The 19,423-nt window shown below is 36.3% G+C and overlaps 1 protein-coding gene across 1 annotated transcript; it reads left to right on the forward strand.

Moving 5' to 3' along the window:
* Nucleotides 1-7,283: 7,283 nt before the first annotated feature.
* LOC103873231 (high affinity nitrate transporter 2.6) lies at nucleotides 7,284-14,610 on the forward strand. Its single transcript, XM_009151657.2, has 4 exons — nucleotides 7,284-9,139; nucleotides 9,675-10,101; nucleotides 10,397-10,512; nucleotides 10,614-14,610. The coding sequence occupies exons 1-4, from the start codon at nucleotides 8,577-8,579 to the stop codon at nucleotides 11,293-11,295; spliced, it is 1,788 nt and encodes a 595-aa protein (XP_009149905.2). The 5' UTR covers nucleotides 7,284-8,576; the 3' UTR covers nucleotides 11,296-14,610.
* The last annotated feature ends 4,813 nt before the right edge of the window (nucleotides 14,611-19,423 follow it).

Consider the following 19,423-nt stretch of genomic DNA (forward strand, 5'->3'; position numbering starts at 1 on the left):
CTATATGTCATCTTGTCCCATTATGTGTATCATTACCTTAAACGTATTGTTATGTAGAGTCTCTAAATCTGGTGAAATTTGTGCATGAATAGTATACATTCATAATTAACATCTACACATTTTCATTTCATTCCAAAATTAGTTTTCGTCTAGTTAGACAAAATCGACATTAATAAAGTAATACATGTTTTCTTCACCCTGAGCCGTGTCACCACTCTTCATTCGCAGCACGCCCGCCACACATACATTGGTTCATATATCATGTCATTTGGTTTATGTTTTAGCATTCTAAACCATTTTATCTTTGTAGTTTTTTTTACCTATCTGACTCCGAAAGGATTACGATTTTTGTCGTGTTATGATTCCGGAAATAAGATGTTCCTTGCTTGTTTGTGTAAAACTTTATGTTTTTATATAATCTAATAGATGACAAAAAAAAATATTCAATCCAACGTAAAGTGTAGTTTGCTTCGCTAAATTAAGCTAGAAAATGTAGTAATAAATATTACTCCCTCCGCTTCATATTAAGTGTCGTTGTAAAGAATTTTTTTCGTTACAAAATAAGTGTCGTTTTCGACTTTCAATGCAAAATTTATTAATTTTATTCAGAAATTTATTTTTCTTTTGGTTGAAATATGGTTAAGTGTATTGGTAATTGTGTTTTTATATAGAAAATATACAAAATTAATTGTTTCCTTAATCCGTGTGCATAAACCTAAAACGACACTTAATATGAAACAGATGGAGTATCTTCCAATAGAAAACAATAAGTATGAGATAATAAGTCAATAAAAAAGGACAAAGGAGGGCTGAATAAGGGAAAGCAGCAAGATGAGGATCAACTTAATGTGTCGGTGCCGCACGCCCAACGTACGTTATCGTATCAGCAATTTGTCAACACTAGGTGACGGGTAGGTACATATATAAATAATGGATTGTGAAGTTAGTATAAGTCAAACAAGAACAAATTTATCTGTGGGTGCTGGGTGGTGGCATGGTCCCTAACTTTGGAAAAAAAACTGTGCAAAATTAAATCTGATAAAAAAAAGTTGTAATTTGAGAAAGAAAAAAAAACATCGATGCCTTAATTCTTCTTTGGGCTTATTTGTTAAATAATTAAACCAAAAAAGAAAATTAGTTTTGTAGAAAGAAGTTAGAGAGAGATAGGAAGAGAAAATAGGATAGAATGTGTTATTCTGGTTAGTTTGTGAATTATAATTTTTCTTTTAAGTTACTGAGTGAAATTTCCCTTCTTTCTTTTATAGGATTGAAGAAATAGAAAAAAAATATCAACGGCAAATAATCGCATAAAATATAGTATATTTTACGGTTAGCATTTCTATGAAACATATCTTAAAATTTTCAAAGAAATATTTTTAATATAATTTTCTTATTTAATATTATTTTTATATGTTTCTTAAAAAGCATAGTTACAAAGTAAAGTCTCTTTAGACCAGTAATTGACCAAATAGTTCATTAATATATTCAAAGAAAAAAAATATGATTTGATTTTTTAAATGTGCTTTCTACAGTTGCAACAAATTTATTAAAAATCTTCAGTGTAGTGTAAGTAAACCTTTATTGTGACTAATCTACATATTTTCATAGATCCTTGTGGAATGGATAAAGTTTCCAGTTTAAAACTTATCCTTATATTTGTCTCATAAGCAGTGCCGGCTCTTGGAGAGTGCCTAAGGTGCATTTGTACAGGGTCCTTTATATTTTTGGAAATTTTCTTCTTAAAATTAGGGGCTTAGTTAGTAAAAGATCTCTAGTATAGGGTTCTAATTTATAAATTTTAAAACATATAACTATAATTTTGGGAAAATATTATCTGAGCTTTAAGACGGGTCTGCTCATAAGTTGCAGGATTCAGATCACAAAATAACAACTTTTCAAGAAGACTATTTATTTTAATTTCTCATGGAAAATGTATTTATTATAAATAAATAAGTTGTGCTTTACAAAACAATGTACAGTACAAATTAGATAGCATGGATTTTCAATAAGGATGCTAAAGTACTGGGAGTCAGTGGAACTACGGAAGGAACAAAATAGTCAAATGAGTGGAGTTGCAAACAAGAATACATCAAAACCAGATTATTCCTGTATTTCATAAAGACTGTAGTTTTGACCTTTTTCAAGGATTAAGAAAATGCTAAAAATGTATTTATATTCTTATTAATTATATCTACTTAACAATAATATTTGAAATAAATAAAGTTACTTATAGTACTTATGAATGGCGATAGTATTACTTTCTGTTATCATTGTTGTTTTTTAAGACTCACCTTTGAATTGATATGTATTCGAATTTTTTTCTATAGTAATAATTTTTAGCACGTGACTCTTTAGAAACATATAAACATAATATTAGTGTTTATCTTATATATATTAACTTCTTTGGTACAAAATCTAACATGGGTATGACAACTTTGTTACTTATCAACAATTAGCATTTGGTTGTCTTCGTGAGGTCTATCAAGTTGCAAATTTTATTAATTAAAACACAGACAGCATGCTCCATGACCATATACAAAACATTATACAACGTGATGTTGTCAACGACTTTTACACTACTTAATTCTGTCACAGACGTTGGATATTCCATATGCATTAGCATCCAAGAAAGTTTTTTTGTTACCTCTTTACGCTATACATAACAATACTACGATTGAAAAAAGAAAAAAAAAACTACGATGGTGGATCGGCCGAGTTATATCCGCCAAAAACCACTACCCGATATGGTTGTGCATATTTGGCTCTGGCTATAGCGATAAATCAACACTACAAGAAAGCACGCCTGTTGCAAGGGAAATTTGCAAGGGAAAAATTTCCTCGCAAATGCGCAACGGATCCGCAAGGGCATTGCGACGAAAATAATTTTCCTCGCAAAACGCTCGCAAATTTGCATCAAAATAATTTTGTCGCAAATTTGCAACCAATTTGCGAGACTTTTCCGCAAACTCACGCAAACCCGTCGCAAATTTGCGATTGAAGATATCGTCGCAAATCCGTTACAAATTTGCAAGGAATTTGCGTGAGAATTGCAATACCGTATATGTTCGTTGCAATTCCGTCGCAAAAAAAACGGATAGGTTGGTGACCACGTTTTTTGTTTTGTGTAACTAATCTCGCAAAAAAACGTATAGGTTGGTGATACACGTTTTTTCTAAGTGTAACTAATATTTGCAAGGGACAAATCTCTCTCGCTAATCCCTTGCAAAGGGGAAAGGCATCGCAATTCCGTTGCAATTGCCGTCGCAATTCCCTTGCAAGTGTCTTGCAAATATTTTTCAGATGTCTATATATAGCATCTGTGAGAAGTGAGCGACCATTGGAAAAAAAAACGAAAGAAAAAAGAAAGAAAAAAGAAAAAAAAAGTTGAGATAAATATATTTGCCGTGAGTTGTGAGTAAGAAAAAAATAAAAAGTTGAGAGAAAATGGCGTCCGGACATGAAATATACGCGTTACGGGCATGGATGTACAATCATAAGGATCCGGAGACTGGTGAAGTAACGAAAGAGTATCGTGCTGGACTACGAGGATTTTTACAACAGGCAACTAATCAACCATTCGCAAGGGAGCATGGTAAAATCTTTTGTCCCTGTAGAAAATGCAAGAACGAGCCATATTTAGAAATAGATACTGTGAAGAGGCATTTATATAATAGAGGATTTAGACCAAATTACTACATATGGTTTTTGCATGGGGAAGGTGCATCAAGTAGTAGTACGGGTCAGGGATTTGAACTGCCAAATTATAATGCAGATTATTATGATCCTCGTGAGCCAAATATGTTTGGAAATAATGCGGGTGATGGGTATGAGCAAAATATGTTTGGAAATAATGCGGGGGATGGGTATGAGCAAAATATGTATGGAAACAATGCGGGGGATGGGTATGAGCAACAGGGAAATAGGTATCATGATATGGTTACAGATGCATTGCATGAAGCTGCTATTCCTGATAGTAGTAGGGAAGAACCTAACATAGACGCACAACGATTTTATAATATGTTAGACGCTGCCAATGAACCCATCTACGAAGGATGTAGAGAAGGGCTTTCTAGATTATCACTAGCATCTAGGATGATGACTATTAAAAGTGATCATAATCTAAATGAGAAGTGCATGGATTCGTGGGCTCAACTCATTAATGAGTATTTACCAGAAGGTAATCTTGCTGCTGATAATTTCTATGAAATTCAGAAGCTAGTTGCCGGTCTTGGTCTACCATCTGAAATGATTGATGTATGCATTGACAACTGCATGATTTACTGGAAAGATGATGAAAAACTGACGGAATGTCGATTTTGTCAAAAACCAAGATATCAAGAAACCACAGGAAGGAATCCTGTGCCGTACAAACGTATGTGGTACTTACCGATCACAGATAGATTGAAGCGTTTGTACCACTCAGAAAGGACAGCCGCGTCGATGAGATGGCATGCCCAACATTCGGTGAAAGATGGCGAGATTACACATCCCTCAGATGCAAAGGCATGGAAACACTTTCAAACCGTATATTCCGACTTTGCGAATGAGTTTAGGAACGTTTATCTTGGCTTATGCACGGATGGATTTAGTCCATTTGGTATGTCTGGAAGGCAATACTCTTTATGGCCTGTCATCTTGACGCCATACAACCTCCCTCCGGAGATGTGCATGCAAAGAGAATTTTTGTTCTTGAGTATTCTAGTGCCTGGTCCAAAACATCCAAAGCGAGCACTTGATGTTTTTTTGCAACCTTTGATCCATGAGCTGAAGATGTTGTGGCATCATGGCGTGCAGACATGGGATTACTCGCAGCAACAAAACTTTAATATGCGTGCAGTGCTTATGTGGACCATTAGTGACTTCCCCGCATATGGAATGTTATCGGGTTGGACCACACATGGAAGATTATCATGTCCATATTGTATGGATAGGACAGATGCTTTTCAGCTGAAAAATGGGAGGAAGTCATGTTGGTTTGATTGTCACCGTAGATTTCTTCCGCCGCATCATACATATCGTAAGAACAAGAAATTGTTTAGGAAAAACAAGGTAGTGCATGTTCCTCCCCCAGTAATGCAACCAGGAGCAACTTTGTTAGAGCAGATTGATTATTACGGTGCTAAGGAGACATGTAAAGTTGGAGGAAATTGGCACACTCCACCTAACATGCCAGACGGGTATACGGCATCTCATAATTGGCATAAGAAGAGCATATTTTGGGAACTTCCATATTGGAAGGATCATCTCTTAAGGCACAACCTTGATGTGATGCACATAGAGAAGAATGTTTTTGAGAATATCATGAACACTCTTTTGGATGTGAAGGGAAAGAGTAAAGATAATTTGAAATCGAGGTTGGATTTGCCAGAGTTATGTGCAAGACCAGAGCTGCATGTGACAAGAGAAGGAAAATTACCAGTTCCGAATTTTAGATTGTCTGGGGTGGCGAAGCAAAAGTTGTTTGACTGGGTAAATTCTGATGTAAAGTTTCCAGATGGATATGTGTCAAAATTCTCAAGATGCATCGAGCAAGGAAAAAAATTTTCTGGTATGAAGAGTCACGACTGTCATGTTTTCATGCAGCGGCTCCTACCGTTCGCAATGACGGAGTTATTACCGAAACATGTTCATGAAGCAATAGCCGGTAATAAAAGTGACTTTTAAAATTATATATAAATTTATTGTCTTTGTTAATTGAAATAATATTTTCGTTTGATGATGAATTTGTAGGAGTTGGAGCATTTTTTAGGGATTTATGCACTCGGACATTGACTGAGGATGGGATCGAGTTGTTAGCCAAGAACCACATGCTAATTGGAAGCAAACCCCCGGGGATGTTGTGAGACGTTGGTTTGAATCCTTTGCGGTAATTCATTTAATTTTCTTGAATTTTAAAATTTGTAAAAAATTAATTTTATGTTCATAAATGTCTATTAATTTGCCTTTTTGTTGTGTCAGCAAATGTATCATTGGGATTCCGGTATAACATCCCTCGTTCGCAACTCTTTCGAGGCTAAATTGAAACTCCAGTTGACTCGCCAAGTTAGTCGGTGGAAGGGTAACTGGCGGAAAAAAGGCGATGCAGCTATGCCTTTGTGGTTTGACCCAAATGTTTGGGGTGGTCTTGTTGCTTATTGGTTAGATCCAGAATCTGAAGTCCGGAGTTGTAACAGTCGGGCAGCTCGTTACTCTGACCCTGATGGACATGGACCGTCTAAGCATCGTTCAGGTCAGACTTCCTTCAGGGCCCGTGCACGAGTGATTGTAAGTTCTTGTTTTTCTTATCTTAGTTAATTTAAGTTGTGATCTGAAATTGCCTATTTTATCTAAGTTGTGATCTCATTTTTAAGGTTTAACTTGATCTTTTAAATTGTAGGCTGAGCAAACTGGATGTTCTATTCCAGACTTGCTTGGGGTTCTCGAGATCACTAAACGAAACCCGGATGGTTCTTTTGTTGATGGCAAATCTGAGCAGCTCTACAATGATGTGACATCTAAATTTCAGGAGTTATCTCAGGCTGCTAGTGATGATCCAGAGAGCACTGGTTCTAGTGGCCTCTCTCCAACGGAAAAGAACAAGATCTATTGTCAGGTAATTTATTACTGCTTTCAATCTCAAATTTTTTAAAGTCTTCTTTGATATTGATCCTTCTTTGATTTTTTATGCAGTTCGCTCCCCGCAAAAAGGGACGACTGTATGGAGTGGGTTCTCTAAATACATCTTTACGATCTGTTCCTGCTTCGTTTCCTGCTAGCAGTACTGGAGACCAATCTTTGGAAAAGATCATCTATGACCAAGCTCAAAAGATTGAGAGCCAGGGAAATGAAATTTCGAAGCTGTACAAGATCGTTCGTCATCTCGCTAGCAAAGACTCTACCGTGGCCGACATTCTCCAGTCTGAAGACACGTCTTCTGGTGAATCTGATGAATCTGATGCTATTTAGTTTGTTTTCTATCACTTTCTAATGACTTGAAACTTTTTAATTTGTATGTGTTTGTGTAATGACTCTTGAATTTCTTTCTATTTTAGTAATATTTTCGCTAACTATTTTAAATCTCTTCAGAATTTTATAAATTTATAATAATTTATAAAATTTCAAATTCTGCAGGAAAAGAATAATTAATCGCAAATGACTTGCAAATTTGCGACGGAACAAGCCTCGCAATTTTGCAACGAAATAAAACCCTTGCAAAATTGCGACGAAACAGTTAATTGCAAATTTGCGAGAAAACACTATACCGTCGCAAATGTTTGCGAGGAAATCAATTCCGTCGCAATTTTGCAAGGAATATCATTCCGTCGCAAATTTGCAAGGAACTTATTTCCGTCGCAAATTTGCGAGGAAATCAATTCCGTCGCAATTTTGCAAGGAATATCATTCCGTCGCAAATTTGCAAGGAATTTATTTCCGTCGCAAATTTGCGAGCGTTTTGCGAGTGATTTTCATTTGCGACGAGCGATTTGCGAGGGAACGTTGTTTCTCGCAAAACCCTCGCAATAAGCGATTTGCAACGGAATTGCGATGCAGTTTTCCCTTGCAACTGACGTGTTTTCTTGTAGTGCAAGCAGAAAAAGTGAAAAACAATATTTTAGTTAATTTATCGATCGAACGTTTAACTAGGGACTTATAGACCCAGTAGGGGTGGATCTATAAGTCCATTCGGGTTGAGCAAAACTAGGGGTGGGCATATCGGTTCGGTTGGGTTCGGTTTGGGTTCGGTTTGATTTGGTTAATTTGGATTTTATAAAACTCAACTCAATTAAAACCAAAGTAGTTTTGGTTTGGATTCGGTTTGGATTTAGTTTGGTTCGGTTTAGTTTGGTTTCGTTTAGATTTAGTTTGGTTTTCTTTAAAAGTCTATGAAACACAAAACAATTTAAAGTTCGATGACAAAACTCTTAACCACGTCAAAGGAAGAAATACATAATAAGCAAAGACCAGACTATTTGTAATCTAATTAGCAAACAAAGACTTGTAAGCATTCCAAAGCCTATTAACTAAAAGACTATTTGCATCTACCTTTTTGTTTTTATTGATACTATAATATCTTTGTTACATAATTTAGAGAATGAAAATTGGAGAAGATGAACGAAACAAGATGGCTACGATTTAGATGCTTATAGTTTTTAGGTTTTGTTTTCAGTACAATCTTTAGGTATTAGGATTATTTGAATCATATTTGGATTTTTTTTGAAAATATATGGAAACTAAGAAAAAATGGAAAACGAAACTTTAACTAAAATTTATAATATGTTAACAAATATATATATATTAGATTATTGGTTTGGTTTTATTTGGTTCGGTTTGAACCCAAACCAAACCAAACCATTTGGGTTGAGCAAAACATGAACCAATTGGGTTATGTAAAGAGCACGGTTTGGTTTGGATCGGTTTAACTTCGGTTGGTTTGGTTTGGATCGGTTCGGTTTGGGTTTTTTGCCCACCCCTACCCTTGTTAATCAAACTCGACATATACAAGCAAAGTTATTATTTTCTTAAAAACTATTATTAATCCTGTATTGCCAAATCATCCATCAAATATATATATTTCCACCGTCCCCCTCCCAAGGAATATGCGAAATTTCCAACGTTATATATATGCTACGAAAAATTATTCGGAAAACCTGAAAGAGCTAAAAGCAAAAAGGCTTGAGAAGAACAAGACGCACGTTTTGGGTCAAGAAGAACGAGTCTTCTTCTCCCGTTTATTGGGAACAATAATGGCTCACCATAATGAAGACGAAGGGTCTATTGGGACTTCCATGCATGGAGTCACGGCGAGGGAACAAGTTTTCTCCTTCTCTGTCCAAGGAGAAGATGATGGCCCGTCATCCCATACCGTCGGTTTTGATGATCCAACAGCTAAGTTTGCCCTGCCGGTTGACTCAGAACACCGAGCAACAGCGTTCAAACCATTTTCATTTGCGAAGCCACACATGAGAGCTTTCCACTTAGGATGGATATCTTTCTTCACTTGCTTTATATCCACATTTGCCGCCGCACCTCTGGTTCCTATCATCAGAGATAACCTCGATTTGACCAAAAGTGATATTGGAAACGCAGGAGTCGCTTCCGTTTCCGGTGCCATTTTCTCAAGGCTCGCTATGGGAGCTGTTTGTGACTTGCTCGGGGCTAGGTAATTATAATGTTCTTATACTGTTATATTAGAATTGGTTTAATGGTGAAACCATCATGAATGTAGACTTATCTCTTCTTTTTTATTTTGGTCAAAGAGTGTAGACTCATCCAACGTACATGTTGTTGGAACACATGCATTAGATATAGGATTCATCAATATGAACCATTCATCTTGTTAAGCAAAAAAAAAATACCATTCATCTCATGATGGGATGATATAGTTCTCGTGATTTTCTTAGTTTTTGAGAGAGAAAACTTACAACAGTTACTATATACTTTCTGGAGATGTTATATCCGTATATACTTGTTCGATATCCCCGTAGAAACATCCATCGACTCTCATTCAAAGTTATATTAATTAAGCTTTTACAAATCAAACCCTATATAGCACTTATAGTCTATTTTTCTGCATAAACTTTATGATCACATATACACATCATTTTCCAGTTTCCACAGTTAACTTAATTCCTCTTTAAAATAATAATAATAAATATTAATAAATGTCCACCTTAATTATATAACTAATGAAACAGGTACGGAACGGCGTTTCTGCTAATGCTATCCGCCCCAACAGTGTTTAGCATGTCCTTTGTATCTGATGCTGGTGGCTACTTATCCGTCCGGTTCATGATTGGTTTTTGTCTAGCCACGTTTGTGTCTTGTCAGTACTGGACCAGCGTGATGTTCAACGGTAAGATCATTGGACTCGTCAATGGATGTGCTGGTGGCTGGGGAGACATGGGAGGAGGCGTAACTCAGCTACTCATGCCGATGGTTTTCCACGTCATCAAACTCGCTGGAGCCACTCCCTTCACGGCCTGGAGGATTGCGTTCTTCATTCCCGGATTTCTTCAGGTCATCATGGGTATTCTTGTGCTCACTCTTGGACAAGATCTTCCTGATGGAAACCTAAGTACTCTACAGAAGAGAGGAGAGGTTTCCAAAGACAAATTCACCAAGGTATTTAATTAAGTAAATAAATTATATCAATATATTCAAAATTAAGCAAACAGGTTACAATTTTTGAGAGGGATGATACTGACGAGATAGACTACTTATTTGTTTGGTCAATGTATTCTTGTACTGAGAGTATTTTTGTTCCACTTCGAACCAAACGTTTTGAATAGAGAACAAAAGGCATATTCCGCTCTGGCTGCTTCTTCCGTTCAAATTTTATATGCTCGATATACACAGGCCTACACCGAATGCATATAAGAATTCCGGTTTCCTTTACACATTTTTTATGTTCTTTTAGGTGTTTTGGTATGCTGTTTTGAACTATAGAACATACGTTTTGTTCCTTCTCTATGGATTTTCCATGGGAATCGAAATGACCATCAACAATGTTATCTCCGAGTATTTCTTCGACAGGTTTGCATTCAGTTCCAGTAACAAAAATATTAACTTTCTTCGAGATTTACGTTTCTTTCATCACAAATAACCTGATGTGTTTCGTGTGTTTTGCGTATCAGGTTTCAGCTTGAACTACACACTGCTGGTATGATAGCAGCCAGCTTTGGTATGGCTAACTTCTTCGCTCGTCCGCTTGGTGGATACGCATCTGACATTTCTGCTAGGTTTTTCGGTATGAGAGGGCGGTTATGGACCCTTTGGATCTTACAAACTTCTGGTGGTATTTTCTGTGTTTGGCTCGGCCGTGCTACTTCACTTCCTATAGCTATTTTATCCATGATGCTCTTCTCCGTGGGCGTGCAAGCAGCTTGTGGGGCCATCTTCGGGATCGTTCCTTTTGTCTCCCGCCGCTCTCTAGGGCTAATATCTGGATTGACCGGCGCAGGAGGAAATTTTGGGTCGGGGCTAACTCAATTGATCTTTTTCTCTTCATCCAAATTCCATGCTGCCGATGGTTTGTCGCTAATGGGAATCATGGGGATGATTTTTACACTTTTAGTTGCGTTTATACATTTTCCGCAATGGGGAAGTATGTTTTTTGGACCAACAAGTGACGAGAAAAAATCAAAGGAAGAGCACTATTATGCGGCAGAGTGGACTGAGGAAGAGAAACGGCAAGGATTGCATGAAGGTAGCCTTAAATTTGCAGAAAATAGTCGATCTGAAAGAGGCAGAAAGGCGGCTTCAGACGGATCCTCCCCCTCCACGCCGCCTGAAAATGGAAATCCGGCTCATGTTTAATCACATGGAATTGTATTTTCTTCTCCACTGCACACACACATTACACAAATATGGTGAGGCATATTACCATTTATTATTGTTCATTTTGATATGGGCTATGCTTTGGTGTTTCATAGTGTTATATATATATATATATATAAGGAGCACAAGTCTAGTTAATATGATTACTTGAAGTTTCATATACTATGCAATTCAAAATTAATTTGCGTGGCTGGTTTCTTGTTTGATATAAAGTTTGTATTTTGCACCACTAATACCTTTGTGTTTTCGTTTGTATCCATGCATTACTTATTGATCAATTAACATATTTAATGCTTAATGTTATTTAACGAACGTCCATAATTACTTAGTCCAACCTCAAAATCAAAATGAGAATACGGTTTTACTGGTTTACTCAAATCTGTGTAGATCAAAAATGACAAAAAAAAATTGTGCGTAGCTTGAGTTTTTATGGCAAGTTAGCAACAATACAAACAAAAATTTACAAATTTTCTAGTCAGTATTTGTATTATTCCGGATTTCTAGAAAATAAGAGTGTATAACAGAAGTTAAAAGATTCATTTAGCTATTCACATCCTCTAAGGTCCTTTTAATGTACTTAATCCTAAGAGGATTCAATGGCTAAACGTATTTAAGCTGCAATTTGTATTGAAAAATGACTGTATTAGTGAATGAAGAAATTAAAGATCGTTTGGTGCTTTACAGGATGAATCAGGGAAATCTGCCAAACTTTATAAAATAGCAAACCAGCCGTCGATCAACATGCCAAGATCATGCATACAGTCAACGGATGGTACCGGCCGAAACTTTGCATTATTCATTCTGAGTTTGGCTTGAGAAAATACAAAATGAAAGCGAAAAAATTAAAGAAAGAACCAGCGTCAGGTTTTATTTAGAAAGATATAATAGTGTTCCAGAAAAAAAAAGTTAGGAAGATATCAATTGTACAACTTGGCTTTGAAAAGTGGGGATGACGATGATCTGTACGGTGTATAAAATAAATAAAGTATGGATCGGTAGATAAAACTATATAAGACCAAGTGGTTATCTTTTTATTGTAACTAATAATTTGATATGTACTTTGTCCCGCGTATCTTACGCGTTTGGAAAGTCTTCAAACGTGGTTTGATTGCTCCGCTTATCGCGTTGTCCCCACGACTCCATAAACTCCATCTTAATCAAAGTCTTGTGATTATAATAATACTAACGTTCATTGTCACCGTTTCAAAACAAATAAAATTGTGGGTGTTTTTTATTATGTAATTTGGAATCTTGATTTTGTTGTTATTGTGGTGTTTGCAAAAATGGAATAAATCTATTAAGTAAAATATGGAATTGAAAATTTTACTGTTTGGCATGCATGTAAATACAATATTTTCAAAAAATTAATCAACTATGGTTATTGACTAAATTTTCAACACTTGAACTAATATTACGAAATACTATAAATCAAAACTCTATAATTAATACAATCAATATACATCGACTGAATTGCCATACAGTTTTTAAACATATTATCACTTTAAATAAATTTTCCAAAACAAAATACAGAAAATACTCCACCAAAAACGTAATATAATATGAGATATGGCTCCGATTGGTGACATGTTGTATTAGAGTTGATTTATAATAAAAGTTACAATTCGATGTAACTCGCAGTAAAAATTATGTGGTAGAAACTGTAAATTTATGTAGTGAATTCACTGTCAAAATATGAGTTACTAATTTTTAAAAATAACTGACTGGTAACATTTTTGATGTATAAATTGTAGTAGTTTATTTAAAATATAATTTTATAAATGCTAACAATGATAACCTTTATCATGAATTTAGTAAACTAGACTGAAAGTATAAAATATATAATAAAAATTAAATAAATATACTTAAACATGTATATATATACACATTATAGCAAAGGCAACTGAGCAAAGGTATTTATATATTCACGTAATTTCATATATAAAATTTCTAGTTACTAAACATAGTTAACAGTTAAAATTAATGAAATAATTTTGTTTGAATAATAATCCAAATCAAATAAGAAAATTTATAAAAATCTTTGACTAACTAATAAATACTTACATGATTTTATTTTTTGAAAATGGTTTAGTGACTCAAGGAAAGTAAACGTGATAAATAATTTCTATGCAATTCAAATATTAAAGTGTTAAAAAAGTAAAAGTAACCGTAAGGTAATTGACAGAAAGCAAAATAACTACTACCTCAACTCTAATACATACGATTTTGGTTGATGTTGATTAAGTATTTGAGTTACCAATTTTACAAAAGAGATAACTCAAAATTGTACCTCAAATATAACACACTATAACTCAAACATAAACTCAAAAAATAAAAAACAAATCATGATTGGTGACATTTTTGAGTTATAACCACAAATCAAACTTAATCAATAGTAACTCATGTTACCAATCAAAGCGAAATCTTTAAAAATATTAAGTTATCGATTTGTAAGAGAATTGCAAGGGATATATCGTAATTTCCTCGCAAATTTGCAAAGGAACCAAATACCACGCAAATTTGCGACAGAATTACAAAGAGTTCCTTGCACTTCCCTTGCAAATCCGTATACCTTAAACCAAAAACCATATACCCCCAATCATAAAGTTTGGGGGTTACGTCTTGTAGAAATCTACCTTCATGTAATTAACCTATAACAATATGACACAAAAATTTAAGTAGAACCCAATCATCGAATCGTTGTTGTTATGTATTTTGTTTAACCCTAGATTGGTTAAAATGTGATTTCCTTATTTACGCACGAATCCTACTAATATACGCTGATGCAATGGAAGTCACTTAAAGATAAGATTTATAGAGATATTTTGAGAATGGGACACGTCTCTTTGGTAAAAATATCGATCAAGAGTACGTAAATGTTATAACAACAGAATAAATATATTATAAGATGCCTATTCCAGTTGAGTCATAAGTAAAAAGTATGTTAGCGACTTTATCGCATATTTTTTTAGAAATTTGTTTATTCGAATAGAATGTACTTTGTGTATACTGTAAAATCAAGATACTGGGTCACGAAAAATATCATTAAGCACAATGATGAAGTTATATATACAGAACATTGTCTAACGAAGTTCCAACCATTTGTCTGAAATATAAGTTCTCTTTAAATATGACAGATTATAATATAATATCTTGCGGTAACTAGAAATTTTACACATAATAATATGCAATGTGACAACCGTTTGTCCTAGATATGGAGCATTGGAAATCATGCAATCTTTGTGAATCCATCAATTCTACAAACATGTACATCGGCAACAATCCACCTTTTCCATTCATATTTCTAATTTCAAATGTTTATGCTTGTATGGATTATTAATTCTGGTGGAAAAGTGAAATTTATGTTTCAAATATGAATAGATATGCATACGCATGAATAATATGGTACATTTGAAAATTATGGAAATGAAAAGCTTTTTAGAGAATTAATAGGGATCTTTATAAACAGTTGTTGGGGTCAAAATCGGTCACGACGGAATCAATGTCTGAAAGTCCGTGAAAATCAGCATGAACGTTTTTACGAAAAGTAATCTTCGTAAAGAAATCTTTACGAAGTTCGTAAAGAAATCTTTACGAAAAGCATCGCGATAAAATCTTGTTCAAATCACGATTGAATCGAATACCGGCTGTCCCAAGGCAACGGACACATATCTAAACCAGCCACGGATGAGCTTGAGTAGGGCGATCGGACCACGGACAAGCCAAGCAAGATCGCTACGGAACGACCAAGCATGCACACTGCACGATCGCTACGTAACGACCGAGCATGCGTACTGCTCGGTCGCTACGTAGCGACCGAGCACGTGCACGTTTTGATCGTTACGAAGCGATCGAGCTTTCCCGAAATGTCGATACGACACGAATCCATGCATTCTCGTTTATTCTTTAATGCTATCTCCCGAATACCGTAGCAAACCCATTTCATGTTTCTCATCATTTGAAGTCATCAATCGAACTTTACGATAAAAACCGTGGAAAATTCGTTTTTATCGAAAGAAGACGTAATAAACGTTTCGAGTCAAAAGACGGCCCAAAGAGACCTACGACGTGACTCGAAGCCCACTTACGATTTCTTAACCAAAAGTCTGCAAACTGTATGATGGTTTATGCTTGGTTCGCAAGGAAAGATAAATGTCAAGTTTCCGCGGATAAATACGAAGTTTTGGAAGATAATTACAAAGATCGGGAAAATGAAATATCTCCATTTTTAAGCTATGACGGCTTATATAAGGAGTCCTAGGCGAGAGACACCAAGGGGAAACTTTTTTTCGAGAAAAACTTAGCACTTAGCGCAATTAGGCAACTTTCCGTTTTTGTTATTTCGAGCTGCAACTCAAGGTTTAGCCGTCTTAGGGCTGTTAGAACTAGGAATCTCGCCGACAGCTCTTGAACCTAGGATTATACCTTGTTGTAAACGCTCATACGCAAATTCGGAATAAGACTTCTCTTTGCTCTCTTTTTACGATTTTTTATATTTTATCGTTGTTATCTCGTGTTCTGATTACTTGGCACGTGGTATTAGCAAATATCCGGGACCTCTGGAAAAATAAGGTTCTCTTACTTTCCTAATTTAAACGGAAATCGACGGTGTGAATTTCGGTTTCCACAGTTTGGCGCTAGAGAGAGAGGGGGTACAGATCAATCTAACTTTCAGCCACAAAACGCTTGATCAAAACAATGTCTGGAAATACAAAAAACAAAATCACAGTTCGCAATAACGCTGGTAAGACAACCCCAGCCGTCACTGCGCCTATGGACAATGCCTACGCAAACGCCACAGTTCTTGAGAAAATCGAAAACCTTGCTGCGACTTTTCGCCACAGGAAGTGCAATGAAACAAGCTCGCGATTTCTATTTCTAAACATAAAGGGAAACGATAAATCTTATCAAACCCCGTAAGTTTGGCTCATTACCAAACAAAAGAAATCTCAATGCGTAAGGATTTTACCAAAACACGTTTTCCGAAAACATTTCGGAAGGGTAAAAGTGGTTCTCCCAAAAAACGCAGAAAACCCCTAGGTTAATCGAGGATAAAAGACGCACAACAAATCAATTACATAGCTCGGTCGCTACGTAGCGACCGAGCACACACACAGCTCGGTCGCTACATAGCGACCGAGCTCAAGCCAAGCTCGATTGCTACGTAGTGACTGAGCACGCACACGGCTCGGTCGCTACGTAGTGACCGAGCACGCACACATCTCGCTCGCTACGTAGCGACCAAGCACACACACGACTCGGTCGCTACGTAGCGACCGAACTCAAGCCAACTCTCCACTCGCTACGTAGCTACCTGTAAGGCCTCAGAAAGGTCCTCCTTTGCGTTCTCTTTTGAATCCTCATCGAAACACTTTTTGTTTCGTCTCAATCGGAGTTTCCGTTGAGATTTTACGACGAAAACAAGTAGGACTCTTCTTGATTTTTTTCTACTCGCTACGTAGCGACCTGTCAAGCTTCCACTCGCTACATAGTGACCGGTCAGGCCTCAGAAAGGTCCTCCTTTGCGTTCTCTTTTGAATCCTCATCGAAACACTTTTTGTTTCGTCTCAATCGGAGTATCCGTTGAGAATTTACAACGAAAACAAGTAGAACTCTTCTTGGCTTACTTCTACTCGCTATGTACGACCTGTCAGACCTCCAGCTCGCTTCATAGCGACCTTTCAGGCCTCAAAAAGCTCCTCCTTTGTGTTTTCTTTTGAGTCGTCATCGAAACACTTTTCGTTTCGTCTCAATCGGAGTTTTCGTTGAGATTTTAAGAAAACAAGTAGGACTCTTCTTGATTTTTTTCTACTCGCTACATAGCGACCTGTCAGGCCTCCACTCGCTACATAGCGACCTGTCAGGCCTCAGAAAAGTCCTCCTTTGCGTTCTCTTTTGAATCCTCATTGAAACGGTTTTCGTTTCGTCTCAATCGGAGTTTCCGTTGAGAATTTACGACGAAAACAAGTAGGACTATTCTTGGCTTACTTCTACTCGCTACATAGCGACCTTTCAGACCTTCAGCTCGCTACATAGCGACCTGTCAGGCCTACAAAATCTCCTCATTTGTGTTTTCTTTTGAATCCTGATCGAAACACTTTTCGTTTCGTCTCAATCAGAGATTTTATGACGAAAACAAGTTAGACTCGTCTAAACTCCTTGGCTTGCTCGCCCTTACCTCCATCTTTGTGTTCTCCTTCGAATCTCGATTGAAAAATCTCTTGTGTCGTCTCGATTGGAATTACCATTGAAACTTTACGATAAAAAAACCGCAAAGACTTGTTTTCCCGCATGGATTAAAATTAATCGTATAAAACGGCAACGGTTAACTTAGCACCTTAACCGTCTCAACTATACGATTACGTTCAACCTTTTTATAAAAGTTGACGTTGTATCTAAGGACAAGATAAAAGTTAAGTTCGGAGATAAACACCAATATCGAAAATGGCGAACATACACGAGAAGAGGAAGGGAAAATAAGCAAGAAAAACTGAGAAGAGACAAAAATGCATCTTCAAGAGAATTAAGGTATTTCCGACTTGAAATTTTTGAAATCAGACTTGAAATATTCGTAGGAAATTACTAAGAAATAAAAACGCATTTGAGACTGCCATAAAACTTTAGGAAACGTAAAACCTAGATGGATAGTCTAGCGAACTAAGTCTTTGGCGATTTTTCCTGTCTCAATATATCGATCCTTAACTGTTCAGCCAAATCTTGGAAACCGATCTAAACTCTCCGCAAATCGAGAAACGATCGCCACGCATACCAAGCTCGCCTCCTAAAGAGAGAAAAAACTAGAGACATGAACGTCGTCTTAAAACCGATTCGTTTCTAGTAATTTTCTCGGAACCAACATATTCCAAGTCGTCAACGTGGAAACTACCAAATTACAGTATAAGCGTCGTCTTTAAATCATCTCGGATTATCGATCATTCCAAACCTCAGAAGAAGAAACGTACACAACCCTTCAAAGTATTGGTTCAACCGTTTTCTTTCGTAAAAAAGAGGGGAATAGGTACGTATACTATACTCGTATACTCCCAAACTTGAAAAACTTCAAGAAAACAATTTCGTCTAAGCAAATCGTCCCAAATAAGCAAACGTCAATCTAAAATTCGTCTAAACGCTAGTAACATATCCAGACGATCATGAACATAATCTCAAAGACTATACATCATTTTTTGTTGCAATCATGCGTACATAAAACATGTACCAGTATCAAACTGAAACTCGACTATTAGCCAAAGTATTTAAGCCCTTTCCGGCTTTAGAAAGCCAGTTTTGTTTAAAAATTTCTACGAGAAATCTTCTATCACCAAAGCAATTCTTTCAGTTTCCGTCGTACCAAGTGAGTCACGGAAAAACATCGAAAACATTTGCGACGAAGAAAACACGAGAATATATGTAGCATCGTGCACATTAAAAGGAACACTTTTCTCCCGATGGTTAGCTAGATCCACCTCTGGTTGACCAATTCGTTCCAGAAACGAATGTGTCATGAGAATCCTCTAAAAAAACCTATGAAAAACGTTATGCGACTAGATCGTACTGAAATAAACTTTGGTAACACTCCATGAGTAACTCCAAGCAAATTTCACCTAAGATCGAAATCACAGCAGAAACGTTTCTCATAAAACCCGCAAAAACAACGCTACTTTGACATATGTATACATATCACCGATTTACAACCTTCGTAAAACCGGTCCCCATTACTTACGTGAAAAATCCTTCGTACAATCAGACCAAGTCTTACGAAGAAACTTTCTAAGGTTAACATAACAAGCTTTATGAAGAAGTATGTTTTGTATAGCAAACACAAACCTGTAATATCTGATTTTTGATGATCAATCTAAACTTTATCTCTTCGCATTACGATCTAATAGATCTCATTTTTTAGCCCTGCGGCTCGCTGGCTTCTGCCTTTCTTTTCCCTCGGTCACATCCGAGAAGGCATTCATTCTGCCGCTGACTCCACACTGGTTATGTAGTAAACCTCTTGGGCTTTGTCTTCCTCCAAAAAAATGACTTGATTTTCATAAGACTATAGGTCACATTATACGTAATATTCATCGTATAACTGAAACCTAGAGCGGAGAATCTTTTTCTA

The sequence above is a fragment of the Brassica rapa genome, chromosome A01, assembly GCF_000309985.2.
Source record: "Brassica rapa cultivar Chiifu-401-42 chromosome A01, CAAS_Brap_v3.01, whole genome shotgun sequence".
Lineage (NCBI taxonomy): Eukaryota > Viridiplantae > Streptophyta > Magnoliopsida > Brassicales > Brassicaceae > Brassica > Brassica rapa.